Here is a 27,366-nt window from a genome sequence, read left to right on the forward strand (position 1 = left end):
TAATTCCGGTGTCCACAATTAGACTTGACCGAGTCATCTTATGCTGATTTAACCGGTTACAGAGTTAGAATTAGGCTATAAAAACCGGTATCCCCAATTACACTTGACTAAGTCATCTTATGATTATTTAACCGTTTACAACGTCAGAGTTAGTGTATGAAACCGAAGACCTGTCCCCCGTTCTATTTTAAATACACTTTGACCCGAATTCAGAAAGATTTACGTAGCTTAAGTTAGAGGTGTCACCAAAGAACAGTCAATTTGCCATTATAGCGCCATTTCCACGGGTTGATGCTCATGGCTGGTGAACAAACCTTATGAACCCCGCCACTCGGTGTCATTAATTTTATCCAGTTACACTTTCCTTGTTTATCTGGGAATACACTGCTGTGGACGTTCAGTTTATGGCATTCGAGTTTTCTACTTTTGCATTAAAGACCCTGGACACTATTGGTAATTGTCAAAGACCAGTCTTCTCACTTGGTGTATCTCAACATGCACTAAACAACAAACCTGTGAAAATGTGAAATCAATTGGTCGTCGAAGTTGCAAGATAATATTGAAAGAAAAAAGCACCCTTGTCACACGAAGTCGTGTGCTTTCGGATGCTTGATTTTGAGACCTTAAATTCTGTGTCTGAGGTCTCGAAATCGAATTCGTGAAAAAAAATTACTTCTTTCTCGAAAAGTACGTCACTTCAGAGGGAGCTGTTTCTCACAATGTGTTATACTATCAACCTCTCCCCATTACTCGTTACCAAGTAATGTTTATGCTTAGTTATTTTGAGTAATATTAGGATTTACCGATAGTGTCCACTGCCTTTACACAGTTGGGATCAGGGGCCAATTTCATAGAGCTGCTTAAGCCAAAAATTTGCTTAAGCACGAAAATAGCTTGCTTATTTTACACATGTTACTGGCAAAAATTACATGCCACATACATTGCTTGTGACTGGTATTTAGCTATTGTTTACTTAGCATAACAATTGAGTGGAGTCTTAGCTGGTAATCTGATTTTACGAAGCAAGGATTTGTTTGCTAAGGCAAAATTTTGTGCTTAAAGCACTCTTTGAAATTGGGCCCAGGGCATTTTGCTGTGCGTGTAGCTGTGCCTCGTTGGTGGAAAATGTAACCGCTGCACAACACACACCTAGTTCCTAGTGTACTTTTAAATCTCAACTAAAAATGCACAATAATCTATAGCCTTTCCATGCCTGAGCCTTTCCCTGCTTTGCTATCGTATTTTAATTCAACCATTTTATATCCACATCGGTTTCTCAATATCTATTTGATACAATAGTAAGTGGAGACTCTCCAAAACCACATTTTGGGGGACTTTACAAAAGAAAAAAATCCACACTCCGTCCTGTATACTATGAACCCATCAGACTGTTTCAGGAAATAACAAGTTGTGAATAATACTTATATTACAGCAACACACATTCCGGGTGAACCCCCCCCCCCACCATATCTGTGGTAGACAATATGAAAGTCAACTTGTGTACGTGCTTCAACCACTACATTGATTCCGGGTTAAAACGTTATGGTAACCTAAAAACAGAAAGACTTGCGGGTACAAACGGGATGTTCCATTTCCTATATTGGCAAGATCCAGTCCATTTAGCAATGTGATCTACCAACACAACTAGTAAAATAAAAGTTACTTCCTCACAGATAACAGTTGGACCAAGGTTTTTTCATCTGCATGGAAGTAGTTTCTTTCGTGGCTACATGAAGTACAACAATGAAGTGCAACATGGTGATTTAGACTCGGGAGTATAGGCCGAAAGGTTACCACAGCGTTTACAACAAATGAACTTGATGCAAGTAAAGTCAAAACTTTTCAACAAGGCGCGACTTTCCGTACAGGATTGACGACAACAACCCCCCAATATTATTGGCAAAGTTAGATTCCTAGGTAACCTTTGTGTGGATCCGGGTTCGTTTTCAATCAACTTTGCCTGAGGAACCTGTTCAGTTAAAGGGACTTGGATTTGATAAAAAACGGAATCAAACAGTTTGTGGTCTTCGAAGGAAAGAAGTTTTTATGGCAATGGATATTGACGTTTGGTGCTTAAGGAGGAGAATGATTCTACAGTCTGTTTTTATTCTAGCAGTGTGCTGTTTAGGTAAGTGTACAATCAACATTATAATCACATGTTTTCCCTTCTCTTCATTATAATTCAAAGCGATACTGGAAGAAAACAAATAAGTTGCAGCCGATCTCATGAAAAGCTAGGATTAATCCTATCTCAAGTTACTAAGGATTAATTTAAACGTCACAGTGCAGGGTTGGGACTCGTCCTAAGTCCTAAGATTAATCTTAAGTTAGGAAGAGTTTGGTGAAATCGACGGCCGACCTCTTTTTTTAAAGGCACTGTACACATGTCAATGGCCAGAGGCTCATTTTAAAAAATAACAATTCTGTGAAAATTTAGACTCAATTATTGGTCGTCGAAGTTGCAAACAGAGAGTAACGAAAGACAAATATCCTTCTTGCACACTGGCTTTCGGATGCATAAATACAGGGCTGCAGGCATGAAGCCTTTTTATAATTATTTGGGTGCGAAATTAACTCTAAAATACTATACGTTGCTTCAGAGGGAGCCATTTCTGAGACTGTTTTATACTATAAACACCTCTCAAATATCGTTACAAAGGAAGTTTGTTAGTTTTTTTTTTGTGCTTACCAATAGTGTCCAGGGGTCGATTTCACAAAGAGTTAGGACTAGTCCTAACTTAGGACTAGTCCTAGGAGATATACAAATTGCATGAATAGTCCTAAGTTAGGACGAGTAACTGGTCCTAACTCGAGATAAGACTAGTCTTAACTCTTTGTGAAATCGACCCCAGTGCCTTTAAAGCTGTTTAAAAGTAAAACATTGTTAGAAGAAACAAGCTCTGCGACACGACAGAGATCTATTTCATACATTGTAACTTTTTTGTTTAGTAACTTAGGATTCCCTCCGAAGTAATATTATGGCTGTGATATCTTGTACATGAAAACTGTTGAATCTGAGAAACGATTCATGCATGCAATAGTGATTTTGTGCGGAACATCAAAGTTTTCATGCACAAATAGACACATAGTCATTTGTTATAAGTGAGTATTGTGGTTAAAAACTTTAATCCGGAGGTCAGTGGTTCGAGTCCCACTCTAGTAATTTGTTCTTTGTTCAACAGTTACACTGTTAGCTTCCCTGGTGGTATACATAGATACATTATAGAAAGCTTAAAGGCAGTGGACACTATTGGTAATTACTCAAAATAATTATTAGCATAAAACCTTTCTTGGTGACGAGTAATGGGGAGAGGTTGATGGTATAAAATATTGTGAGAAACGGCTCCCTCTGAAGTGCCATAGTTTTCGAGGAAGAAGTAATTTTCCACGAATTTGATTTCTAGACCTCAGATTTAGAACTTGAGGTCTCGAAATCAACCCTCTTATAACGCACACAACTTCGTGTGACAAGGGTTATTTTTCTTTTATTATTATCTCGTAATTTTGATGACCGTTGAGCTCAAATTTTCACAGGTTTGTTATTTTATGCATTATGTTGAGATACACCAACAGTGAAGGTTAGTCTTTGACATTTACCAATAGTGTCCACTGCCTTTAAATTTACTTCTGAAAACACAACAAGCAGAATATACTGTCCGCCAATTGTGGTGAGTCGAACATTGGCTTCTACAAAGTAGCGGACATTGTACTATCATAAATTTGCACAATCCCAAGCAATTTCAATGGAAATTTATCTCCGCATTCTATTTTTATTTTATTTTAATATCTTTCCAACATACTCATTTCACAACTAGCGCCCTTTTAAAAGCCTAAAATGCTACATCCGCTATACAGGCAACGTGACGCTCTTAAAGGCAGTGGACACTATTGGTAACTACTCAAAATAATTATCATCATAAAACCTTTCTTGGTGACGAGTAAATGGGGAGAGGTTGATGGTATAAAACATTGTGAGAAACGGCTCCGTCCGAAGTACCATAGTTTTCGAGAAAGAAGTAATTTTCCACGAATTTGATTTCGAGACCTCAAGTTTAGAACTTGAGGTCTCGAAATCAACCATCCAAACGCACACAACTTCGTGTGACAAGGGTGTTTTTTCTTTCATTATTATCTCGCAACTTCGATGACCGATTGAGCTCAAATTTGCACAGGTTTGTTATTTTATGCATATGTTGAGATACAACAACTGTGAAGGCTGGTCTTTGACAAGTACCAATAGTGTCAACTGCCTTTAAGTTTAAGAAATCCAAGTCGTAGTATTATGACAACAGAGTATTGCGTGTTCTTTTATTATAAAGTAGGTCAACAGTCTAAATGTACGATGAGTTTGTCACATCAGGGCCAAATTCCATTAAGCTGCTTAAAGGCCGATGTTGTGCTTACTGATGTGCGATGTTCCTTTCTTGGCGCTGCTAACCGTAAACACACGACATGCGTTCCGGTGCTTACTGCACACAAATAAATGACGTCACAATGTAAATCTTGAACGCGCAAGATGGCCGCCTATAATTTTCTTGCTAATCTGCGATCCGAATAAAGCTTACACCTCAGCAATATTTTTGGCTACAGTTATTATGAACTCATTGCTTATCGTTAAACAGTGTTGTGAAGTGGGCCCGGGAACAAATTGACGTCAGTGTTTTTAAGCCACACGGCATAATAATTACCAGCACGGGCAACATTGGCAGTTGTCAAAGACCATGTGATGTATATACTTTATGTAAGGTGTCATGGCCGAGCGGTTAAGGGCATTAAGTTCAAGTTCTGGTGGTTAAGTCATCGGTTTGTGGGTTCTAAATCCGGTCATGACATTTTGTGTCACTGAGAAAGGTGTTTTACTTCCAAATTCAACCGAAGAATGGTGAACATGATTCTTGAGAAGTGAAATAAGCCTGACATCTAAGCCTGAACAAAAAGCATTTGATGCAACAGTATAGACATACGGTAAAAATACGTGAAATTGAACAAAAAGGAGTCTACGTTTCCACTTTGTAGAGTTAATTCTCATTCATGAAAATTATGTTAATTAATACGGCGCTCTGACGTGAACCAATCAGCGATTTCCGGAGATAATGACAAACAAACAAACAGAATACAGAAACATCAACCACAAAACAAATGAAACGTCTACTCCAGACCACTTTTTAAACCACCTTGAGTGTTGAACAATACACGCCATGTCCCATAGCGGAAACCACAAGGTAAGTTCGGGGCCGTTGCAAATAACGACTGGTTTTAAGGTTACGAGTTTCGGAAATAGTACAGCCATCCTGTTTTTCATGACGAAGTTACAGACGAAGATCAGATTCACGAGTGAATACACTATAAGTATTAAATTTGACGTGATACAGGGCTTATCTTTTTAAAGGCAGTGGACACTATTGGTAATTACTTAAAGCAGATATTAACTTAACAACTGACTTGGTAACGAGCATTGGAGAGCTGTTGATAATATAAAACAATGTTGAAAACAGCTCCCTCTGAAATAACGTAGTTTTTGAGAAAGAGGTAATTTCTCACTAAAATAATAAAATACATCTAGCTAGAAGTATTTAATTCTTATCTGAAAGCACACAAATTCGTCCAACAAGGGAGTTTTTCTTTCATCATTTATTTTTCTCGCAACTTCAATGACCGATTGAGCCCAAATTTTCACAGGCTTGTTATTTTATGGTTATGATGGGATACACCAAGTGAGAAGACTGGTCTTTGACAATTACCAAATGTACCTTCCCTTTAAAGGCAGTGGATACTATTGGTAATTACTCAAAATATTTATTGGCATAAAACCAATGGGGAGAGGTTGATAGTAAAGCACATTGTGAGAAACGGCTCCCACTGAAGTAACGTAGTTTTCGAGAAAGAAGTAACTTTCCACGAATTTAAATTCGAGACCTCAGAATTAGATGAGGTCGAAATCAAGTTGCATCTGAAAGCACACAACTTCATGTGGCAAGTTTTTTTCTTCTTTCATCGTATCTCGCAATTCCGACGACCAATTGAGCTCAAATTTTCACAGGTTTGTTATTTTATGCATATAATGTTAAGATACACCAAGTGGGAAGACTGGTCTTTGACAATTAGCAATAGTGTCAAGTGTCTTTAAGAAAATAATTCTGGCCCCAGTTATGGAATGATTTACCACCAACATACGGTCTTGCAATATTACATCACAACATTCAAACGCCGGTTAATAGTGTGATTACATTTGATTGCTTTGCTAATGTTTATTTATGATTAGTGTGTTTTGTCTATTATTTTCAAGTTTTATATGTATATTTTTCATAATGGTTTCATTGCAAAGCGCGACGATCATGCTCTTTGAAATAGCGCTATACAAGCACTGTTTATTGTTTATTAATAATTGCCCGAAAGATACCGGGATTTTTCCATATCAGGCATAATTGCTACTTTTGGCAAATTAGACCAGCGTCTTAAAGAGCACGTGACTTGTTACATAATTTTTATTTTTAAAGCGGCCACAGAGCCTGGATTTCCCGCAGGCACGATTTGTACACAGAACAGTGGAAGGAAACATCCAATCTTACATTTTTTATATAGAGGTATCACCGGCTGAATTTAACCGTTTTTATTTGTAATGGAGAAAGAGAGTCTATCTCAAATTTTATACAGTTGTATGTTTTATAACTAGATTGTTGTGGTCATTTGACCAGTGTAGTATCTTGCCTGCCACGAAATGCCATGGAATGTACATGAATTTTAACTATTTGCTCCCAACATAATATACAACGGATTGAGTTCAAAATTCACAAGTTTGTTATTTCACGTAGCCTACTATGTATGGTTGGTCACATAATACATGAACACTGTCTGCATCTATTTTGTCAGCTTTACCAGTATGAGCCTTTCTGTCTAGCGTGCGCCCCCCCTTTTTTTTTGGGGGGGGGGGGTAGTAAATCTTGGCACAAATCAAAACGCAATTAATGCTTTTTCTATTAATAACCAAGGATATAGACTCAGGAACAAAGGGATGTCAGATGCTATACAGACAAGATAAAAAACATGGTGATTCTATTTTTGGAACCGTCCTAGACGCATTTTATTGCCTCCTTATTGCCCAATATGACTTTTCTTTCCTGTGGCAAACCACCCAGATGCCATGCAATCTCTACCCTCCGGTAGAGAGGTCATAGGTTAAAGAACGTATAGTTGAAGCTATTTTTGTGCAGAATATTTTACACTATAGTACTATTAAAGAACAGGTAAATAAATATTAGGTTTTAATTGATTTGGTGCTAGATTTGGATACGTGTACTAACCTTTTTTGTTTTACCGAGAAACTATTATATATTTGGTTTGCGGTAACACCATGTGTGTATCTACTTGCCAGGTAGAGTTTGTTCTTAGAGAACTGTCTTGCTTTATTCTACTACCGCGGAGTAGATTGTTCGGGTTTTCGGGAGACTTCTCACTTCTGAAAAGAACTGTCCTGGGGTGGATTTCACAAAGAGTTAGGACTAGTCTTATCTCGAGTTAGGACCAGTTACTTAACTTAGGACTACCAGTGCAATCTCCTAGGACTAGCCCTAAGTTAGGACTAGTCCTAACTCTTTGTGAAATCGACCCCTGCTTTTTTAACTATTACCCGGGAGGATGGTATAGAAAATTAATAGGCTAGGACTACTACTTTAGCTTATAGGATCGTAATTAACTGCACTACCGCGGAGTCAGTTCTTTAATTGGTTTCAACGTTTCGAGAAACTATTCCTTCAGTAAGTTTGTCAGATTCAAATTTTAGGGAACAGAATATTGGTAATAATAATGAAGTGTATTGTTTTTTAATTTATATCATGCTTACGTTTGGTCACACAATGTTTTGACAATGGTCTATGGTTAGCAAAGTTGATTCGTGCTTTAGAGATTCTTTTGGGTGAAAGTTGACAATGAAATCACAAAAATACAAAATAACTTAAAGACACTGGACACCTTTGGTAATCGTCAAAAACCAGTCTTCTCACTTGGTGTATCTCAACATATGCCCAACATAACAAACCTGTTGAAATTTGAACTCAATATTTGTCGTCGAATTTGCAAGATAATAATTGAAAAAAAACCAGTTCTCACACTAAGTTGTGTGCTTTCAGATGCTTGAATTCGAGACCTAAAAATCAAATTATGAGTTCTCGAAATCAAATACAAATTATTTTTATAGTGAGAAATAACTTCTTTCTCGAAAACGACGTTACTTCTGAGGGAGCCGTTTCTCACAATGTTTTATTCTGTCAACATCTCTCCATTGATCGCTAACAAGTAAGTTGTTATGCTAACAATGATGTTGAGCAATAACCAATGGTATCAGAGTGCTTTCATTTTGAACTTTTGTTTACTTATTATGTTATTTAATTATGTTATTTCCCCCCGAACAGGTCACTTGGCAAGTGGTTGCAGTCCCCCAGAGCCAGTAGAGGGCCTCGTTCAGTTCATCAACGCGGTTGACGTGGCAACAAGGACAGATGTCACTTATCCACTCGGAACCATAGTAACGGCTCAATGTAGAGAACCCGGTGTTAAAGAGCTGAGAGGGAACACAAATGGGCAGACATGCCAACAGAGTGGAACATGGAGTGGCCAACCACCTTCTTGTACAAGTACGTGGGGGACAGTTATTTATCTGTTGAATTATGTTGGATGTTTTTGTTTTGTTTTTATGTAAGTCGCCAGACACACAAGGCCCGATGGCCACTTCAAGGTGTGGGCTACAATTTCTTTTTTTCGTCCAGAGGCCGTTGCCACCTACTCGTTTACAGTCCATACGGATGTAAGCTTGGGTGTCATCAGTCCGAAGCCTTGCCGGTAGAGCAGCAAGTACTACCTCCCCAATTTTACGTAGCAAGTGTCACGACCGGGATTGTGATTGGGATCAAACTCTGCTGATCAAACATTAGGGCCCAATTTCATAGAGCTGCTAAGCACAACAATTTGCTAAGCATGGAATTTCTACCTTTGTAAAAACAGGATTACCAACCAAATTTCAATTTGTAGCATATTCCTTGTTACTGGTATTCAGCTGTTGTTTGCTCATCCTGAAAATCACGTTGACATTTGGTTGGTAATCCTGTTTTTATCAAGGAAGCAATTTCATGCTAAGCAAATTTTTGTGCTTAGCAGCTCTATGAAATTGGGCCCTGAGCTTGAATCCGGTGAATCCGGTGAATCCGGTGCTCTTAACCGCTCGGTTCATGAAACACAGTTGGTTTCCCTTACAGTGTTACTATACTTTTGGCATGTGATGAGATTGTTCTTCCTTAATGGGGCAAACGTGGAGTTTGACACACAGTAGGAGCAAGGCCATTGTCGAAAGTGCACTATAAAGAAAGTGTTATTATTGAGGACAGACAAATTATATGATAAAAGACACACAAAATATACACAAGCAAAGGTGGCCTTCTCGAAACCAAGGCTTAAAGCTTTGGGCTTAGGCGGGCTAAGGCGTATATTGTAAGCGTCATTTCCTAAACAACTGACGGAGCCTAAAGCCAATGAAACGATGCGATACCAGTCTCTCACACCTAAAAATCAATGCAAAAGAATCAAGTTTGATTACTACACAAAGTTAGTTAACCAGAGTTTATACTTCCTTTTTGCCTTTTCTCTCAGGAGATTTTGAAGGAAAGCTAACCGTCGTTGGGGGCGTTTCCCAGCAAGTAACAGAAGATGGTCGACTGCTAGTCTATACGTCAGCCGTTAATTCTACCGTGGAAGTCAGATGTAGTCTCAAAGGGAGATCACCTCAACAAACGGGCACGCCACAATTAGAAGCTTCCCACATACACGTAAGACAATCTATACCGTGTTAATGTTAAAGGCACTGCCGTCGAGTTCACCAAACTTGGGATTAATCTTAGGACTTGTGACGAGTTCAGTTCCGTATCCGAAGACGTTAGGACGCACTGAACCCACCTTAGTTGGGACGGGTTACTCGTCTTAACTCGAGCTATGATTAATCGTAGCGTTTTGTGAAATCGGCTACAGGACACGTTTGGTTATTGTCGAAGACCAGTATTCTCACTATATTTCTACCTCCATGGTGTAGCCCAACAATATGCATACAATAACAAATCTGTAAACATTTTGGCTTAATTAGTCATCAAAGTTGCAAGATAATACTGACAGAAAGTACACCCTTGTTGCACAACTCTTCAACGGAAGCTTTTCATTGTGTGAGTGAGAAATTACTTCTTTCTCAAAAACTATGTTACTTCAGAGGGAACCATTTCTCACAATGAATTATACCACCAACAGCACTCCATTGCTCATTACCAAGTAAGTTTGTATGCAAACAATTATTTTCAGTAATTACCAATAGTGTCCTTCGCCTTTTAGTTGTTAAGAACTTTACAGTCTTGGGCATTGAGGTTTTTCACTATTGGTATAGCCCTACTTCACAACGTCAATCAACATACATCATCATCAAACACGTACGCTGCATGCAGGCGGTCAACAAAAGTGCAGGATGACACTTCATCACCTCACACCAATCAATTCAATTCAATTCAATTAAACTTTAAAGGCAGTGTCTGTTGGTAATTACTCAAAATAATTCTTAGCTTAAAACCTTACTTGGTAATTGAGTAATGGGGGGCTGTTGATAGTGTACAACATTGTGAGAACCGGCTAACTCTGAAGTGACGTATAGTTTTTGAGAAAGAAGTAATTTTCCACGAACTTGATTTCGAGACCTCAAGTTTAGAATTTGAGGTCTCGGAATCAAGCATCTGAAAGCACACAACTTCGTGTGACAAGGGTGTTTTTTGTGTTTTCATTCATATCTCGCAACTTAAACGCCCAATTGAGCTCAAATTTTCACAGGTTTGTTATTTTAAGCATAATTATGTTTAGATACACCAAGTGAGAAGACTGGTCTTTGACAATTACCAATAGTGTCCACTGTCTTTAAGCAGAAGCAATACAAACTAAAATAAGGTTTGAAAAGTGGATGTGGTTGAATTACATCACCTCGGACCAATCATAGGTAAAGCATACGTCACAGCGCGTTTATCCAATGAAATAATTGTATCATATTCAGCTTCTTTCACCTTTCAGGTAGATAATGCAAGAGTTCAACAACTCGTATGAAATCATTGTATCAATATTCATCTTCTTTTACCTTTCAGGTAGATAATGCAAGAGTTCAACAACTCGTCGATGAAAATGGCCAAGGGACACGGAGGGATTCCTTCATCCGTCTAAGCCCAGCAGAGGGAGGCGACTCTGGGCTGTTCGAATGCTTCAAATTTAGATCCCCAATAGTCAACCGACTTTCAATTAGGTTCCGAGCAGGTACGTAGTGTACATTTGTTATTTTATGTTTTCATTGATTTTTTTATGCAAGTTTACCTCAAACAAGACTAAAAGCCACTCTTGGTATGAGGCCATACTAAAAGACAAATTTATTTCAAGTGGAAAGAACTCAGGGGAGCTGAAGGTAGAAATGATATTCCACTTTAAAGAAATATTAGCATAAAACCTTACTTGGTAACGAGCAATGTGGAGAGGGTGATATCATAAAACAGTGTTAAAAACAGCTCCCTCTGAAGTGACGTAGTTTTTGAGAAAGAAATAATTTTACACGAATTTGATTTCGAGACCTCAGATTTAGAATTTTCGTGTGACAAAAGTTGTTTTTTGCTTTAATTATTATCTCGCAACTTCGACGACCGATTGAGCTCAAATTTTCACATGTTTGTTATGTTTCGATTTTGTTCTTAGATATGGCATTTGTGTTGTAATTCTCTACCACATGTTCAGGATTTCTTCATAGTTTAGCGCTATGAGCACTTTGATGGATTTGTGCGCTTTATAGGTTTTCATTAGTATTGTTATTTATTATTAAAAAAACTTTTAACAAGTTAATGTGTCTCCAAACAGAACGATCACTCAGTGCAGGGATTCTAAACGGTCCATCCTGCCCTGATAATATTGTACAAGAGACAGATCCTGGGTTACAAGACGCTGCTGTGAATTGGACTCAACCTATATCAGACGAGCAGGTAAGTCATGTCATGTCATGTTTTTTTTTCTCGTTTTTTCCCCCCACTCGTTGCAGAGATTACAGGAAAGGTTTTAAATCTTGGTAGACATTTGCGGCTTTTCTTGGAATAGCGGTTAAGAGTACCGAATTTCAAGCTCTGTGCCCAATTTTCAAGAGCTGCTTTTAAGCAGCTCTTGAAAATGAAGAAAATATTGCTAAAAATATCCCTGCTTACATCAGGCTACCGGTCCCAAACTGTACATGTAACACAGTATTTTGGCTGGTAACCTTGTTCCAGTTCGAGCAGCTATTGAATAAGGGCACATGTGTTTCTGATCAGCAGAGTGTGTGTTCGAGTCCCAGTCGTGACACTTGCGCCCTTAAGCAAAACACTTAACCACTGCTTCGTCCTTCGGATTAGGACGCAAAGTCTTCAGTTTTTTTGTGTTGCGTAACGCACGTAGAGTGCTGTGTTTTACTCATTTAAGAGATAACAGGAAAATACAACTTTCAAATCTGGATATTCACGAGCAAGTACTTTAAAGCCATATTGGACCCTTTCGGTAAACAGTATTGTCCAAGGCCCACACTTCCGTGTATCACAACTTAATATATAAAATAACAAACCTGTGAAAATTTAGGCTCAATCGGTTATCGGCGTCGGGAGAAAATAACGAAAAAACCCACCCTTGTTTTCGCACGTTTCGCCGTGTCATGGCATGTGTTTACAAAAAATCCGTAATTCTTGATAACGAGAATTGATATTGTTTTAATGTTTTCTCAAAAAGTAAAGCATTTCATGGAATAATCCTTCAATAGCAGTCTTTCACCATTACCTTCTGCATGTAAACCCTGTAAGTTATTTGTAAATTTGTGAACTTTAATTTTTATCTGTTCCGAAAGTGTATAATGGCTTTAACAAACGTTGATATCTAGTTTATGGGGTATGTTCTGGAGGCGCCTATTCCACAGTTTCTCCTTACTCAGACGAACTTTTTGTTTCAATCTTAGTTACAGACGGCCATTGGAGCAGACCAGACCTTTACGTTCAACGCAACACACGAACCAGGGGCTAGATTCCCGATCGGAGATACAGAGGTTGTTTATACCGTGAGCAGGGATGGGAACGAGGTTGAAGGCTGCAGATTTACAGTGACTATAATCGGTGGGTAAAACATGTTACTAATACTTAACGAGGGTTGGTAGTTGACAGCTGATGATTTTACCTTGACAATCATCGGTGGGTTAAAAAAGGTTCCAATACTTTAAACAGGAGCAGAATTCGTAAAGAGGTACAAGGAAAGAAATTTATTAAACCTAATACATTTTTACAATTTTTTTGTGCGTTCCGGTCCTACCATTTTTTTTTTTATTGTCCTTGAAGTAACTCTCTATAATGATGCACATGTATGTAGCAGCGTTTGATAGCGAGAAATTGTTTTCTTTCTTGCCCAGATACGGAAGTACCCCAGTTCGTAAAACAACGATGCCCACATGATACCACCAGACAGGCAGACCCTGGTCTCGATACCACTGCCGTCACATGGGAGCCAGTGAGTGCCTTTGATAATACACTGCTGGTCACCATCTCGTCAGTGGGAGATGTAAAGTCAGGGGACAAGTTCGAGGTCGGACGAACGGATGTGTCTTACGTAGCGGAGGATCCTTCGGGGAACACAAACTACTGCAATTTTACTATAACCATAATAGGTGAGATTATTTTATCATTTTGTTTTGTTAAACCCCCATGGTTTAAACCGTGAGTTAAACAATGTGTAAACAAGTGTTAACTTAAAACTTCAATTGAGAAATCCCACTACTCCGAACCGACGGAGCGATCCAATATAAAAAAACTCCGACGGAGCACTCCAACAACTCAGATAGAGAACTCGACATCAACAGAGTTTAGCACTCTCCTGAAGACGATCAGACCATACTCATCGAAACGTTGAGTCGTTTAACCACCTGTTCTTTTCAGAACCAACACTACTCAAAAAAAGAGATATCCACATGGTGTTGCCGTAAACCTCTCTTAGTAATACTTCCACTATGCAGCGTATCAAATCCTACTTTTAAGTAGGATAGAACACATATTTTTTGAACTTTCAAATTTCAGATATAGAACCACCGACCATCCATAACTGTCCTGGATCCCTTTCAGCCAGCATCATTGACGTGCAAATGAGCAAAACTCGCGTGTACTGGAACGAACCGAACGTCACAGACAACACGAATAAATTTAGTCTGGCCCCCACGCACATGCCAGGGGACTTCTTCGACTACGGCGAGACGGATGTCAAGTATATTGCCAGGGACATGTCGAACAATGAAAACCACTGTAACTTCAAGGTGACTGTCTATGGTAGGTGATAGCAATATATTACTTGGGATACATCGAATCCGACTAAAATATGTGTTAAATTTAGATTGAAATCAATGTATTTATCCTACTTAACTTCGATTGAATCTGGCTCTGCCGCATACTACTCTCCTTTTAGATAGAGTACCACCAAAGTTTTTCGACTGCCCCCTCGGTCAAACCGCTTACTTGACCGGGAACGCGACGACGGTACCAGTGACTTGGCAGCGTCTAGTCGCCTGGGATAACATCGATATTGTCGGTCCAACTGTCTCGACTCACGAGCAAGGACAACAGTTCGGTGTCGGAACGCACCTGGTCATGTACACTGCACTGGACCAGGCAGGGAATAATGGCACGTGTGCTTTCAACGTAACCGTCGAAATAGGTGAGAATCATTCGTTTGAAATCTGTTTGCATGGGTACGATTCGATACGAGTCGACCCGAGGGCGAGTTGATTTGGGACGGGTTTTTGTGTACGAGTTGACTTGGGAACTGACCTTAGAGTACAGGTTTGGGTACGAGTTGAATTGGCACTGATTTGGGGGTATGAGTTGATTATACAACATGACTTGGTCACTGGTTTGGGGTATGAAGTGACCAGCCGTCGATTTCACAAAACTCTTCTTAACTTAAGACTTATCTTAGGACTTGGGACGAGTCCCAACCCTGCACTGTAGCATGCAGACCTTAAGATTAATCCTAAGTTAGGACGAGTTACTCGTCCTAACTCGAGATAAGACGAGTCCTAACATTTTGTGAAATCGACGGCAGGGTACGAATTGATTTAGGCAGTGTTTTTTGGGGTACGGGTTGACTTGATTATGAGTATTAATAAACATTAAGTATACGAGTTTACTTGGTCATTGGTTTTGGGTACGAGTTGGCTATAGGTACGAGGTGATTTAGGCGCCGATGTTTGAGTACAAGTTAACCTTGGGATACGAGTTGACTTTATCACCGGTTTTCGGATACGAGTTGACAGGATACAATATTTATGATTGTATTTTTAAGGCACGAACATCCAACAGTTATTCCACGAAGTTCATAAACAAGCCTATACATGATGTTTGTGACACACCTTGAAAAAATTTGTTAATATCTTATTTCGACAATGGAAGCCCAGTTTTCTTTTTTGCGAATGCAAAAAGCGATTCGAATTGTGACGTCACTAATTCGCAACAAGTTAAACTGTTTTCGAGACGCAATGCAAAAGCAGACATGTGACGTCAAAAAACTCGCTTCGCATTGAACCTGATTGTACACAATATTTAAGAAACAAAAAACAAGATTTTAAACATACCATTTTTGCGACGTTTTTTAGCTCAGTGTCAGTCAGAGGTAACTCCATATGAAGAAGGCATCTTGACTTGGCCAGCTGCCCGCCCGACCAATCTGGTTCCATCACTCCAAAGGTGCTCAGTCTACACCGAAAACGGTAAGCTCTATCAATGAGGATACACATTATGATTAAAATTAAAATCAAGTAAACAGTTGCATCTACTACGTATCTCTCACGCACACAGGTCATTTATTCCCTATTTGAACAACATTTCTGAAAGTGACTCAACAATTGGTTCAAGTTGAATTTAAATAAAAACATTTGGATGGAGGCGAGTTGTGTTGACTTAAAATGAGCTGAACTGCTCCAGAAACACGTTAGAATGGGAGACTTTTGAACGCTAGGTGGCAGCAGTTGTCAATGATGTCTTATAATAGGCCCTTTTCGAAACTACGGCTTCGGCTTTGGTTTCGGCTCAGGCTAGCTTGGCCCCGCCGGTTGTTTTGACACTTGCGCGAGTTTTGCGTTTGCGCGCTCAGGGCTTCAGACGAGAGAACGAAGCCTCAAACCGAATCCAGAGCCGAAGCCGTGGATTTGAAAAGGGTCTAAGTTCCGAATGTTTGCACCTTGGTGAGGATAATGGATTTACCTGGTCAGTCTGCTGCCACCTAGAGTTCAAAAAGTCCCAAATTGACCGAATGCAGGTGAGATAATCGGACAGATTGCCACACAATGCTTTATGCCCTGTCCCAGCATGGTACACATCATTTGGTGATTTTCAACGATCAATACTCTCACGACCAGAAGTGTTAGTCTTTGTTGCATGTTTAAAAAAAAAAAAAAAAAAAAAAAGCGCCTCCAGACGCCTAATAAAGTCTTTTAAATTTGAGTGAGAAATTATCTCCTTCTCAAAAACTAAGTTACTTCAGACGGAGCCGGCACTCACAATGTTTCATACAACTTTTCCCCATTGCTCGTTACCATGTAAGTTTGTGTGTTAACAACTATTTACCAATAGTGTCCGGTGCCTTTAAACAAGCAGAAACTAAGATTTTACCTCATTCTCATCTCAAGTTGTCTCTTTACTTTCCCATCATTCCTTGCACAGCTGGGAGTATCCGAGCTGTACGTGTTTGCAATCCAGATGACCTATTAGGTGCTATTTGGCTGGAGCCGGTACTCAAAGACTGTGGTAACGTCAGAGATTCCATTGACCTGGACGACCTAACCAATGTGAGCAATAAGGGTTTGTGAGTCACAACAACACACATCATCACAACTATTAGAATACACCTTTAAGGTTTATGGTATCTTTTGCGGGTCAAGTTTTTGGCCATGACATAAATCCTTACGCATTGCGAATGAAGATGTATTTATGTAGGCCTACATTTTACCCGTATAAGTTTCAAATTAATTAGTCGTCAATTTTATTTAAAGCAAAAATCACAGAGCAATTTTTTTTTCCAGGAGAGTCCGTTGTACATGCTAAAAGCATTTTCGTCTCACCGAGACGGACAAGTTCTTGAAATTGTTTTACTCGTTTCATTCCTCAAAATATCTCAACAACAGCACATTAGCAGCATTCGTTTTGAGAACATTACCAACAGTTTACAGTGCCTTTAAACATCGAAGAGCAATATGCATGCGTTGAATATAACTATTTATTTATTCTTTTGTTACTAAACAGGTTGAGGTTGGAGAGGGGAATGTGATGGAGGTTTCTCAAGTAGTCGCCATGACAGTTTTGAATATGACGTCAGTGGCAGATCATCTTGACCCCGTGGCAAACATTCTTGAGCATATTGTGAAGGCTGGGTCTCCGTCTGTCGAGGTATAGTTAATTATTTTTAGTATTTATTTAATTGATAAACAGCATAACAAGTTAACCGCCACCAACAGGTATCATCAAGAATGCGTTATATTTTAATTAATCGCAATATATTCAAATACAGACTTTTAATTACAATATTTATAGAGCGCCAAATACGTACGTTTCTAAACGCTATAACCAGAGTGACAAAACAGAAGGGTTTTTAAGTTATTAAAAAAAAGTGTCCAATGAAGGTGCTGCTTGAATGTGGGTGGGTGGTTTCTTCTAAAGTTAAAAATACAAACAAACAATAATACCGACTAACACATTTCTCCCCCCATTTTAGGTGACCAAGGCTGTCATTCAAACAGTCGATGTCGTCATCTCGTCCGTGAGCGACCGTGACACTGCCCTCACCGACGAAGAGGGGTCAGTTTCGTCAGACGATGCTCCACGCAACCGCTCAACAGCCTCTTCCAGCATCGTACGTTCCCTCGAATCCCAAATCACCTTGGTCTCCAGTAACGTCACCGATTTGCGTGTCTCGCTCCCGAGCCTCGCAGTGAACGTGGTCACGTTGAAGACATACGGGAACGAGGAAGAAACGCAATTTTTGTCTGTTTTGAACGAGGTTGACCCCGACTCGTCTACTCTTCACGATGGGGGTGTTCACACTATGCCGAAGGGGGTGAGGGGAGACTCGGAGGGGATGTCGTGGCCTGTCGATACCGCGATTACTCTGCCGTCAAACATCGGTGAAGAATCGAGTAAACGTCTGCTAGGTAAGTATTCTGATGGATGCATTAATTTATAATTAATATCCAATCAAAAGGTATGATTTTTATGTTTCAGTAGGTGGTTTGATAATTTTGTCTATTATATTAACTTTGCAATATGTTTACCTGTACAGTCACATGCAATTAGTTTTTGGCCCTTGGGCAACGACTTGTGGTTTTAATAAAATAAAATAATATATAAATCAAATAATAAATCAAACTAATTCCCTGTAGGGAGTTTATCGATCAGTGAGCTCTTTTTTCATTTTTTTTTTCAAGTTTGTCAGTTTATGTATTTGGTGGATTACATAAAGTGATTACACTGCCAGCAACTATTTCGTTTGCAAAAACAAATTCTGTAATTTTCCTTGAACCACTGCCTTTAACTGGTCCCTGTTCTAACTTGCACATTGTGTCGATATGGTCTCAAATATTCCGGTCCTCTATATTAATATAATTTTGTTTCCATAGGTAACCCTTTATCTGTGAGCGTAAGCTTCGTTCTATATCAGACAGACGGACTCTTCGATTCTCCCAACGTATCACGCATGCTCACCGTGGGAAACCCCGGTGAATACGTCACTTCCGGTCGTGTTATCTCCTCGACTATAGAGGGCGTGCAGTTGATGAATCTCAGCGAGCCGGTTGTGGTGGAATTCACCCCACATCAGGTAAAGCGAAGCCAAAGCCTTATAAAATGAACAATTCTCACATTTTGGGGCGGGAATTCACAAATCATTGGTTAGGGCTTATTTAGTACAGCGGATAAGCTCCAATTATTATGAAAATCGTGCACTTTTTGAGAAAAGCATGAAACTTCTTGCATAGTTAGTTTTGACCATAAGATTATTTTTTTTTAGATGTGTTGTACATGCAAAGTTAAAATCACTCTTGATAAGGGGAAACAAGAATGACAAATTGCGTTACAGAATATTCGGGGGACAGAATCTCCTGCCACAAATGCCCTAACATTATTTCTCTTTTAATAGTCTAGTTGGTACAGGGTGGTGGAAAACACAAGGCGTTACAAAGAGATGCAATACGTTTAGTAAAGCTCGTTTTACATAGTCATCAAAGCAAAATATTCATACTCCGTAGATTGCCCATTTCGCGTACCTCGTTCAAATGAACATAGCATTAAAATTGTCCAAATTACTTTTGGCGGAACATTATAAATATTGTTTTAGAACGCAATACACAAACAATAACTAACCAGCATTCATTTATTTCAAAACCACTAGGAATGGAATGACACTATTGGCTTAGCACAGTGTGTATACTGGGATTTCAACCTCGACAACGGCACAGGGGACTGGTCAACGGATGGGTGCGAGTACGTTGGGTTCGAGGATGGACGTATCAAATGCAACTGCTACCATCTGACTAACTTTGCAGTGATCATGGTATGTAGCTGTATGATACCTGGATGGCCTATCTACTGCCAGATTGTGAAAGACGATCTTCTCCTGAAGACAATCAGAGCTTACTGATCGAAACGTTGAGTCGTGAACCACCGGTTCTTTTCAGAACACACACCACACTCATTCGATAATTGTTCAAATCTGAATTGTTCATTCCCCCCCATGAACTTACATGTCTAAATTTGATTTAAGCTCAAGTTTTTATTTTTACTACAGTTACCGTGTATACAATAATTATAGACCCGCCACCTATAGGCAAAGACAAGAAACATAAACAAATCACAATGATTTACTTTTATCCCACAGAGCATGAAAGACATGGAGCTGTCCCCGGCGGCTATTTTCATTTTAGATTTCATCAGTGCAGCTGGTTTAGCTTTGTCGATAGCGGGCGTGTCTCTCACTCTGTTCACCTTTCTTGTATTTGGGTAAGTGTCTTTTATTAACGGCAGTGGACACTATTGGTAATAATACTCAACATAATTATTAGCATAAAACCCTACTTGGTAACGGGTAATGGGGAGATGTTGATATTATAAAATATTGTGAGAAACCGCTACCTTTTGAAGTGACTTAGTTTTCGAGAAAGAAGTAATTTCCCTCGAATTTTATTACGAAAATAGATTTTGAGGTCTCGAAATCAAGCATCTGAAATAAACAACTTTGTGTGACAAAGTCGTTTTTTCTTTCATATTTATCTTGCAACAATTTAGCTAAAATTTTCACAGGTTTGTTATTTTATGCATATGTTGAGAAACACCAAGTGAGAAGACTGGTGTTTGACAATAGTCTACAATGACGAATGTAACAGTGTGTAACGCAAATAAAACATGTCAACAAACGCGAATAAGAAATAATAGATCGCGCATACCAAAATTGTAACTCGATGCTCTTAAAATGGAAATAAAACAATAATATGAAAAAAAGATACCGAGAAATAAACTTGATAATTATAAGTTTTTCATTACGTTAAGTCGTTTCATGTCAGATTCAACGGTTACAGGTACGGCTATGGCTAGATGTCTGCGTTATATTGCGTTGAAGTATAGGACGTCCTTAGCAAATACCCTTAGCAACGGTCGTAGCCGTAAACTTTAGCCGTCAATTCGTATACCGTGTCCAAGGGAATTCCGTCTGCCGGAGATTCTGTCCCCTTTATGGGAAATTAACTTGGGCTGGATGAGGAGAATTCAACAGAGGGCGCTATCAGAAGAAGTTTGTACACAGTTTGCCAATAGGGGGGACGGAATCTCTGGGGGACGGAGTCTCCAGCCACAACGGGTCTAATGTAATCCACTTTCTTTCACTCACCAGTAATTTGCGCGCCACTCGTTCCCGCCAAATCTTGATGCAGCTGTGTCTTGCTCTGCTGTGCCTGTACGTGGTCTTCCTGACTGGTATCGACGCTGTCTATCATGACGTCATCTGCATGGCTGTGGCTGCCGCAATCCACTACCTGGTTTTGGCGTCCATGTTTTGGATGGGTGTAGAGGCGAGGAACATGTACCTTCTGCTCGTCAGAGTCTTTAAGGGGAGAGAATCAAAGTTTATGTCAAAGGCTTGCTTCTTCGCTTGGGGTAAGTTCAAAGTTCATGATTGATTTATTATTATTTTGGTTAAAATATGATTTGATTATAGTTTTATTTATTTAATTATCTTAATATACAGGATACAAACATCACTGCCGAAGAAAAACAGTGGCGAACCTTTCGACCTTATCACCAGAAACATTAATTGTATAAATGGGCAAAGAAATTGATACGTTTTTGGGGGGTATATTTTGTGGCTAAAAAGGTTCTAATAATAATTTTAAATTAGTCGTGATGGATCGTATACTGGTTTTTACATTTTACCCATTTTTTGACCCACAGGCGTTCCATTGGTCATCGTTGCTATCACGTTTGGCGTTGCTTATCCGATGAATATGTATCGTCACCAAGATTTGTAAGTTGTTGACTTGTTTTGTCTGTTCAATGGTTTGTCCTTGTGTTTGATTTTAAGGAAGTTGGGAGTTTGTTTGTTTTTGATGTTGTTGATGTTGTTGTTGTTGTTGTTGTTGTTGTTATTGTTGTTGTTGTTGTTGTTATTATTGTTGTTGTTGTTTGTTTTTTCCTGTTGTTTTTTTTTTTTTTTTTTTTTTTTTTTAAACTAAAATGTGCGTTAAATTGCTTGCACTGCAGAGAACCAGTCGAAGAAAAACTGTGTCACTGTCCTTATAGTTTGGTTTAACCAATCAAAAAGTTAGATCAACAGTACAAACTTCAAACATGTACCTGCATGGAGATAACAAATCCATGTATCTGGACAAATTTTGACCCGGACATTTTTAAGAGTGTAGACGGACATTCCCCGTGGCCAGTTTCCGCCGGAGATTCAAACCCCCTACGGGAAATTAACGTGGGCTTGAGGAGGAGGATTCAACAGAGGGCGCTATCAGAAGAAGTTTGTACACATTTTTCAATGGGAGGTGGGGGGGGGGACACCGAATCTCGGGGGAACGGAGTCTCCTGCCACACTGGATCCAAAGCTGCATTTACAAGCAGTCTCAAAGGTCTCTATAACGAGCCACAACCACACATCGATAAAACGAAAACCATAAAATTAATGACAATTTCAAATTGGTTTACACGATCGTGATTTACCTTTTGAGCTGTCATTGCTATCTAATTGCTGTATAAATTTATGTACAATTTGCCTCAATTATTATTGATTTACGAATACAGAGTTTATTGGGGCAGGATTGTAGAGTGTTAATTGACATTGCGTGGGTGCGTATTCCAATTTATACCCCATCAATGAAATTGATAACCTCCATACTCAATAATGGTTTGAAATGAAAAGTTGATTTACTTGACCTACCCATTCTGTATAATGTTGGGTTTTTTTTTGCTGTGCACTGATGAATATTTTTTTAGATCAATGTTCTCACAGCACATAAATTATGAATTGTTCTTTCTCAAACCATGCACCATATGATTGAGGAGAAAATCAGCTACAAATGAAAATTTGTGTTTTTGTTTTGTTTTATTGTTTTGTTTAATTGAAAACTGAATGTTGTTTTCAGTTACTTCTTTCAAACAACCCACTAACCAAAGGCTCCACAAACAAAAACCGAAACCAAACATTATCACACAATAGCTTAAACAAAAAAATAATAATAATAACTAAACATCTCGCCCTCCCCACAATTATACAACCCAAAAATTGTAACACAAGCTGTTACGGAGCTCCTGAAATGCCATCCAACTTGTTGAGAGCATGTCACTCCTGTTCTTATTCTTGCGGACATGGACAGGAGAGACAGGGAAACAGTCATTACGGATAAGGATGGTGAATTATTACCAAAAGCTGTTAAATGAGCTCTACTGCCCTCTAGAGGGCAGTCCTAGCCAATAAATCTCATGATCAAACGCACCATCAACCTGTTTACAAAGTTCGTTTTTCATTTTGTCTCCCAACAGTTGTTTCCTGTATATTGGCCTGGCCCAGTACCTCGGTCTGTTACTACCCATTGGACTGGTCCTTATACACAACGTGGTGACCTTTGTCCTCGTGGTTCGTAGCCTCATCAACAGCGACATGCGAGGTAATGCCAATAAGAAGAAGAAAACCCAGATGCAGAAGCTGTCATGCCGTCTCCAGAATGCCATCTGCATGTCCGTCCTCCTGGGTCTCTCCTGGGGCTTCGGGTTCCTCTCCATCACCTTCGGCTCCTTCATTTACCAGCTCATCTTCTGCGTTGCTAACTCCTTCCAGGGTTTCCTGGTGTTCATCCTCTTCTGCGTTCGCTCCGCTGACGTCCGCAAAGCGTGGAGGAACGCCATGCCGATTGAGTGCAACCTGCGCGGTCAGACGTATAAGATTCAAGAGCGATCTCGGACCAATGTGTTTGCCGTGGATGGCTGGGTTGGCTCGTCGAAGCTTAGCGATGCCGACGGCCCTGGTTTGGATGTCTACATGTATACCAGCTACTCAGGAGACGGAAGCAGCCGCTGGGACGATAGTAAATACATCTCCTACACTTCGCAGATGTCCAATATGACCAATACAAATAGTATTCACAGGCCTTTTAGTATATACAGCTCGGAAAATGGAACCGTTGGGCGAAAGAAGTAGGACAGGCATCTACTTTGTGCTACTAACCTCATTGCCATAAGTATTGTTTGGTGTTACTATAGATAGTCCCCCCGTCAAGGAAACTCGGGAAACTCCCTCAAGAGGATATACACACTAAGCTGGCAACAGCAAGTCTCTTTCACACATACATTAGTTTAACGTGATGATTGTGAATGGCACAAAATCAACGACTGTGATTGAGTAACTATAATTATAGCAGACAACAACAAAAATAATCAGCAAAACAAACAAAAAAACAAACAAGCAAAGCTACAGACAGCAAATCTAATACCACAGTTCTCTAGAGAGATCTGCAACTTCAACGGTATCCCTGTTCACACTGTATCTCTTTGAATATCCCCCTGGAACACAGCCCGGTGAGGCCCGGGACTTGTTTTTACCCCACGGATGCCCCAAGCGCACTTTCATATTGTGTCCCAGCCTATAACACTGGGTTCCGGTTGCATGTTTTCAAGAATACCTCAGGGTTTTACCGCTTACCCATACTCCAAAGCAGGGGTGGCTTTTCCTCGGGGTAAGGCCTAGGCTTGATTCAAGTCCCGTTCTCGTGCTAGAGGTCCCTCGGCATTCCCGCCGCCGTCAACATGTAGCTATCGTGGTCCCGATAATTCATAGAGAATAGTTTTATTTTATCGGGCAACTGCGGAACGGGTCGGGGTAATGCAGAGCATCAAAGCAGTAGTTTTTATGAGATTTGCACGGGATTGGGACTTGAGTCAAGTCTAGGTAGGCCTATGCCATTTTACCGGGGCAGAATAAGGACAGAAGCGATCGAAGTGTGAAAAGGCTGGCCGTTGTTGTTACACTGGGCAAGAGAATAGTGATATTATAAGGGCTTTTGATGTACATACTTTATAAATAGTGTTATAAATAGATATCCAGAATAGTTTGCTGTAATACTTGATCGATGTTGTTCAATGTGTATAACAAGCATTTTTATATAATTTAATTATTATTTTGTTTTGACCACCATTCTTGTGGTGATGATTAAGGCCAATTGGGGTCCAGTTTTAAACACAACAACAAAACACAAAAAACAGAATATACGTCTGCCTTTTGAACTATCGTTTCAACTGTACCAAGATGTGACTGGTAATTCTGCTAACGTTTTCTGAGGAAACAACACAATAAGGCACAAAAACATATATATAACGCATAAAAGAAGGTATTTGAAAGACGTGACGAACCTAGAGGAGCGTATGCCAAACGTGAAAAATTCGGATAAGTTTGAACTTTGAGTGCATTTTTTTAGCTTGCGATTCACCGTGCAGGGTTATCCGAGTGGACCGTCTGCGCAGCAGCAGTAGTGCGTGCAGTCTGCTTCGTGACCGTAGTTCTGTACGTAGGCATCATACCAATCAGGTAGCCAGACGTAGTGAACGGGGCCAGACTACACATTTTCTCTTCAAACATCGCGCCTCAATTGACGTCACGAATAGCGCCCTCTCGGATCGGGGCCTACTCTTAAATTTGTAAATAAAATGAAAAGTTACTTTTTAGAACCTTAGTTAACGGTTTATTCACTTTCCACTTCATCAAAGCACTTATCCTAGTGACAAAAGCTTTATTTTGAAAAAGGTGACTGTAAAAGAATTACAAAGAAAAAGAAGACGAAGAAAAAACCCAAACCACACATTGACTAAACACAACAACAGAGACTTAACACATGTACGGAGCATCTTTCTCGAGAGCATGTTTTTTCCTGGAGATTGCGCTCTAACGAACACAATGCACTCTCAGAAAAAAAGCATTTACTTCGATAGCCAAGAGTAAACAAGAACCACTCAACATACGTTTTACGATTCCCTTACTCCTTAGAAACAATCTACTGGCGTGCAAACAAGTTTTCAATCTTTAAACAAAACCCAACAGTTCAGAAATAAAAGGACAATAATTTGGCAATTCTTTAAATGCTATCATTAGAGTGGTGAAAAACGAATAAGCTGCCTGTATAAACAGCCAAGAAATAAAGAACCAAAAAACCATCTTAATGCTCAGTGGAGAAGTATTTTGTGCACCTGTATTAAAATGACGCTTAACCCCCCTACCAAGGGACTCATACTTGTGTTGACTTTGATCGTCTCGACACTATCCCGTTAATACACGACTCAAAGATAATGCCATTAACCGGAACCACGGCTTATACGTGATTAAAGCTCCCAAAGGTTTGTGTGTATGGAATCACACGAAATGATAAGTCCGATGGGAGGTACTTGCTCACGTTGCGTACGGGAGAGTCATTGTCCGTTATTGTTTGGTTTAGGAATTGTTGCATTTAATATTTTTACTGATCAAAGTGATAACACTGAGTTACAGACCTATTGCAGTTGGAGAAAATGTCAGGAAAGCTAAAGGACTTGTGCAACTTATTGTCAGCTCTGTTGGAGTTTTCTTACTTTTGACCAATAAATGCCATGTTCTGATGATTACGTTTAATGAAGTATACACGAATGAATTGATTACAGACACTGGACACCTTTGGTAATTTTCAAAGACCAGTCTTCTTACTTTGGTGCATCTCAACAGATGCACAAAATTACAAACCTGTAAAAATGTGAACAAAATTGGGCGTCGAAGCTACGAGATAATTAAAGGCAGTGGATACTATTGGTAATTACTCAAAATAATGATCAGCATAAAACCTCACTTGGAAATAAGTAATGGGGGACAGGTTGTTAGTATAAAACATTGTGAGAAACGGCTCCCTCTGAAGTGACATAGTTTTCGAGAAAGAAGTAATTTTCCACGAATTTGATTTTGAGACCTCAAGTTTAGAATTTGAGGTCTCGAAATCAAGCATCTGAAAGCTAATAACTTCGTGTGACAAGGGCGTTTTTTCTTTCATAGTTATCTTGGAACTCCGACGACCAATCAAGCTCAAATTTTAAAAGGTTTGTTATTTTATGCATAAAAATTATGTTGAGAAACACAAAGTGAGAAGACGGGCCTTTGACAATTACCAATATTGTCTTGTGTCTTTAAGTCAGAAAAAAACACTGTTGTCACACGAAGTTGTGTGCTTTCAGATGCTTGATTTCGGGAACTAAAAATCTAGTTTCGAAAGCTTACCAATTATGAGAACCACATTATGTTGTTCTTGCATGTATCTGGATTTTCTTTTGATTGAATGTTTTATGTTGTGTGATTTTTGAAGCTTTGAGTGTAATCTAGTTTTTATATTGTTATATTGTGATATTTTATTGTTGAAAGGGGTCTGGTTGTACAGATATTATCTTAAAGAAATTTTGTCATACATTGTATAACCTTGACAGCCCCTGTCCAACCTGTAATTATTGTGTATAGGTCTAAAGATAAAACAAATGAAAATGCAAATAAAATTAATAAATTAGTTACAACAACGAAGCATTCTAGGACCCCTTCTTCTGTACCCCCCCCCAAAAAAAAAAAAATAAAATAAAAATAATAATAAAAATAATAAATAAATAGTAATAATAACAAATAACTAAATAAAAAATAGACAATCATGAAAAAAAAACAATACCCAAAACAAAAAAACACCCCAAGCAATCAAACAGGGGATATACATGCACATGCACAAGTGTTTTT

General features: G+C 39.2%; 1 protein-coding gene across 1 annotated transcript; it reads left to right on the forward strand.

The window, feature by feature from the left end:
• Nucleotides 1-1,653: 1,653 nt before the first annotated feature.
• Nucleotides 1,654-27,141, forward strand: LOC139949747 (uncharacterized). The gene is made up of 19 exons (XM_071948278.1): nt 1,654-2,128; nt 8,409-8,630; nt 9,640-9,815; nt 11,157-11,322; nt 11,911-12,032; nt 13,025-13,178; nt 13,469-13,723; nt 14,130-14,375; nt 14,512-14,760; nt 15,698-15,811; nt 16,764-16,888; nt 17,343-17,486; nt 17,812-18,247; nt 18,713-18,912; nt 19,483-19,644; nt 19,969-20,090; nt 20,977-21,239; nt 21,534-21,606; nt 23,124-27,141. The coding sequence occupies exons 1-19, from the start codon at nt 2,047-2,049 to the stop codon at nt 23,776-23,778; spliced, it is 3,966 nt and encodes a 1,321-aa protein (XP_071804379.1). The 5' UTR covers nt 1,654-2,046; the 3' UTR covers nt 23,779-27,141.
• Nucleotides 27,142-27,366: the final 225 nt, after the last annotated feature.

The sequence above is a fragment of the Asterias amurensis genome, chromosome 17 (genome assembly GCF_032118995.1).
Source record: "Asterias amurensis chromosome 17, ASM3211899v1".
Classification (NCBI taxonomy): domain Eukaryota; kingdom Metazoa; phylum Echinodermata; class Asteroidea; order Forcipulatida; family Asteriidae; genus Asterias; species Asterias amurensis.

Excerpts from the sequence above, each read along its gene's own strand:
- LOC139949747 (XM_071948278.1), top strand. The coding sequence starts at position 2,047 with ATGGCAATGGATATTGACGTTTGGTGCTTAAGGAGGAGAATGATTCTA. Across the intron at positions 18,913-19,482 it reads TGGAATTCACCCCACATCAG|GAATGGAATGACACTATTGG; the intron begins GTAAAGCGAAGC and ends CAAAACCACTAG. Across the intron at positions 21,607-23,123 it reads ATGTATCGTCACCAAGATTT|TTGTTTCCTGTATATTGGCC; the intron begins GTAAGTTGTTGA and ends GTCTCCCAACAG.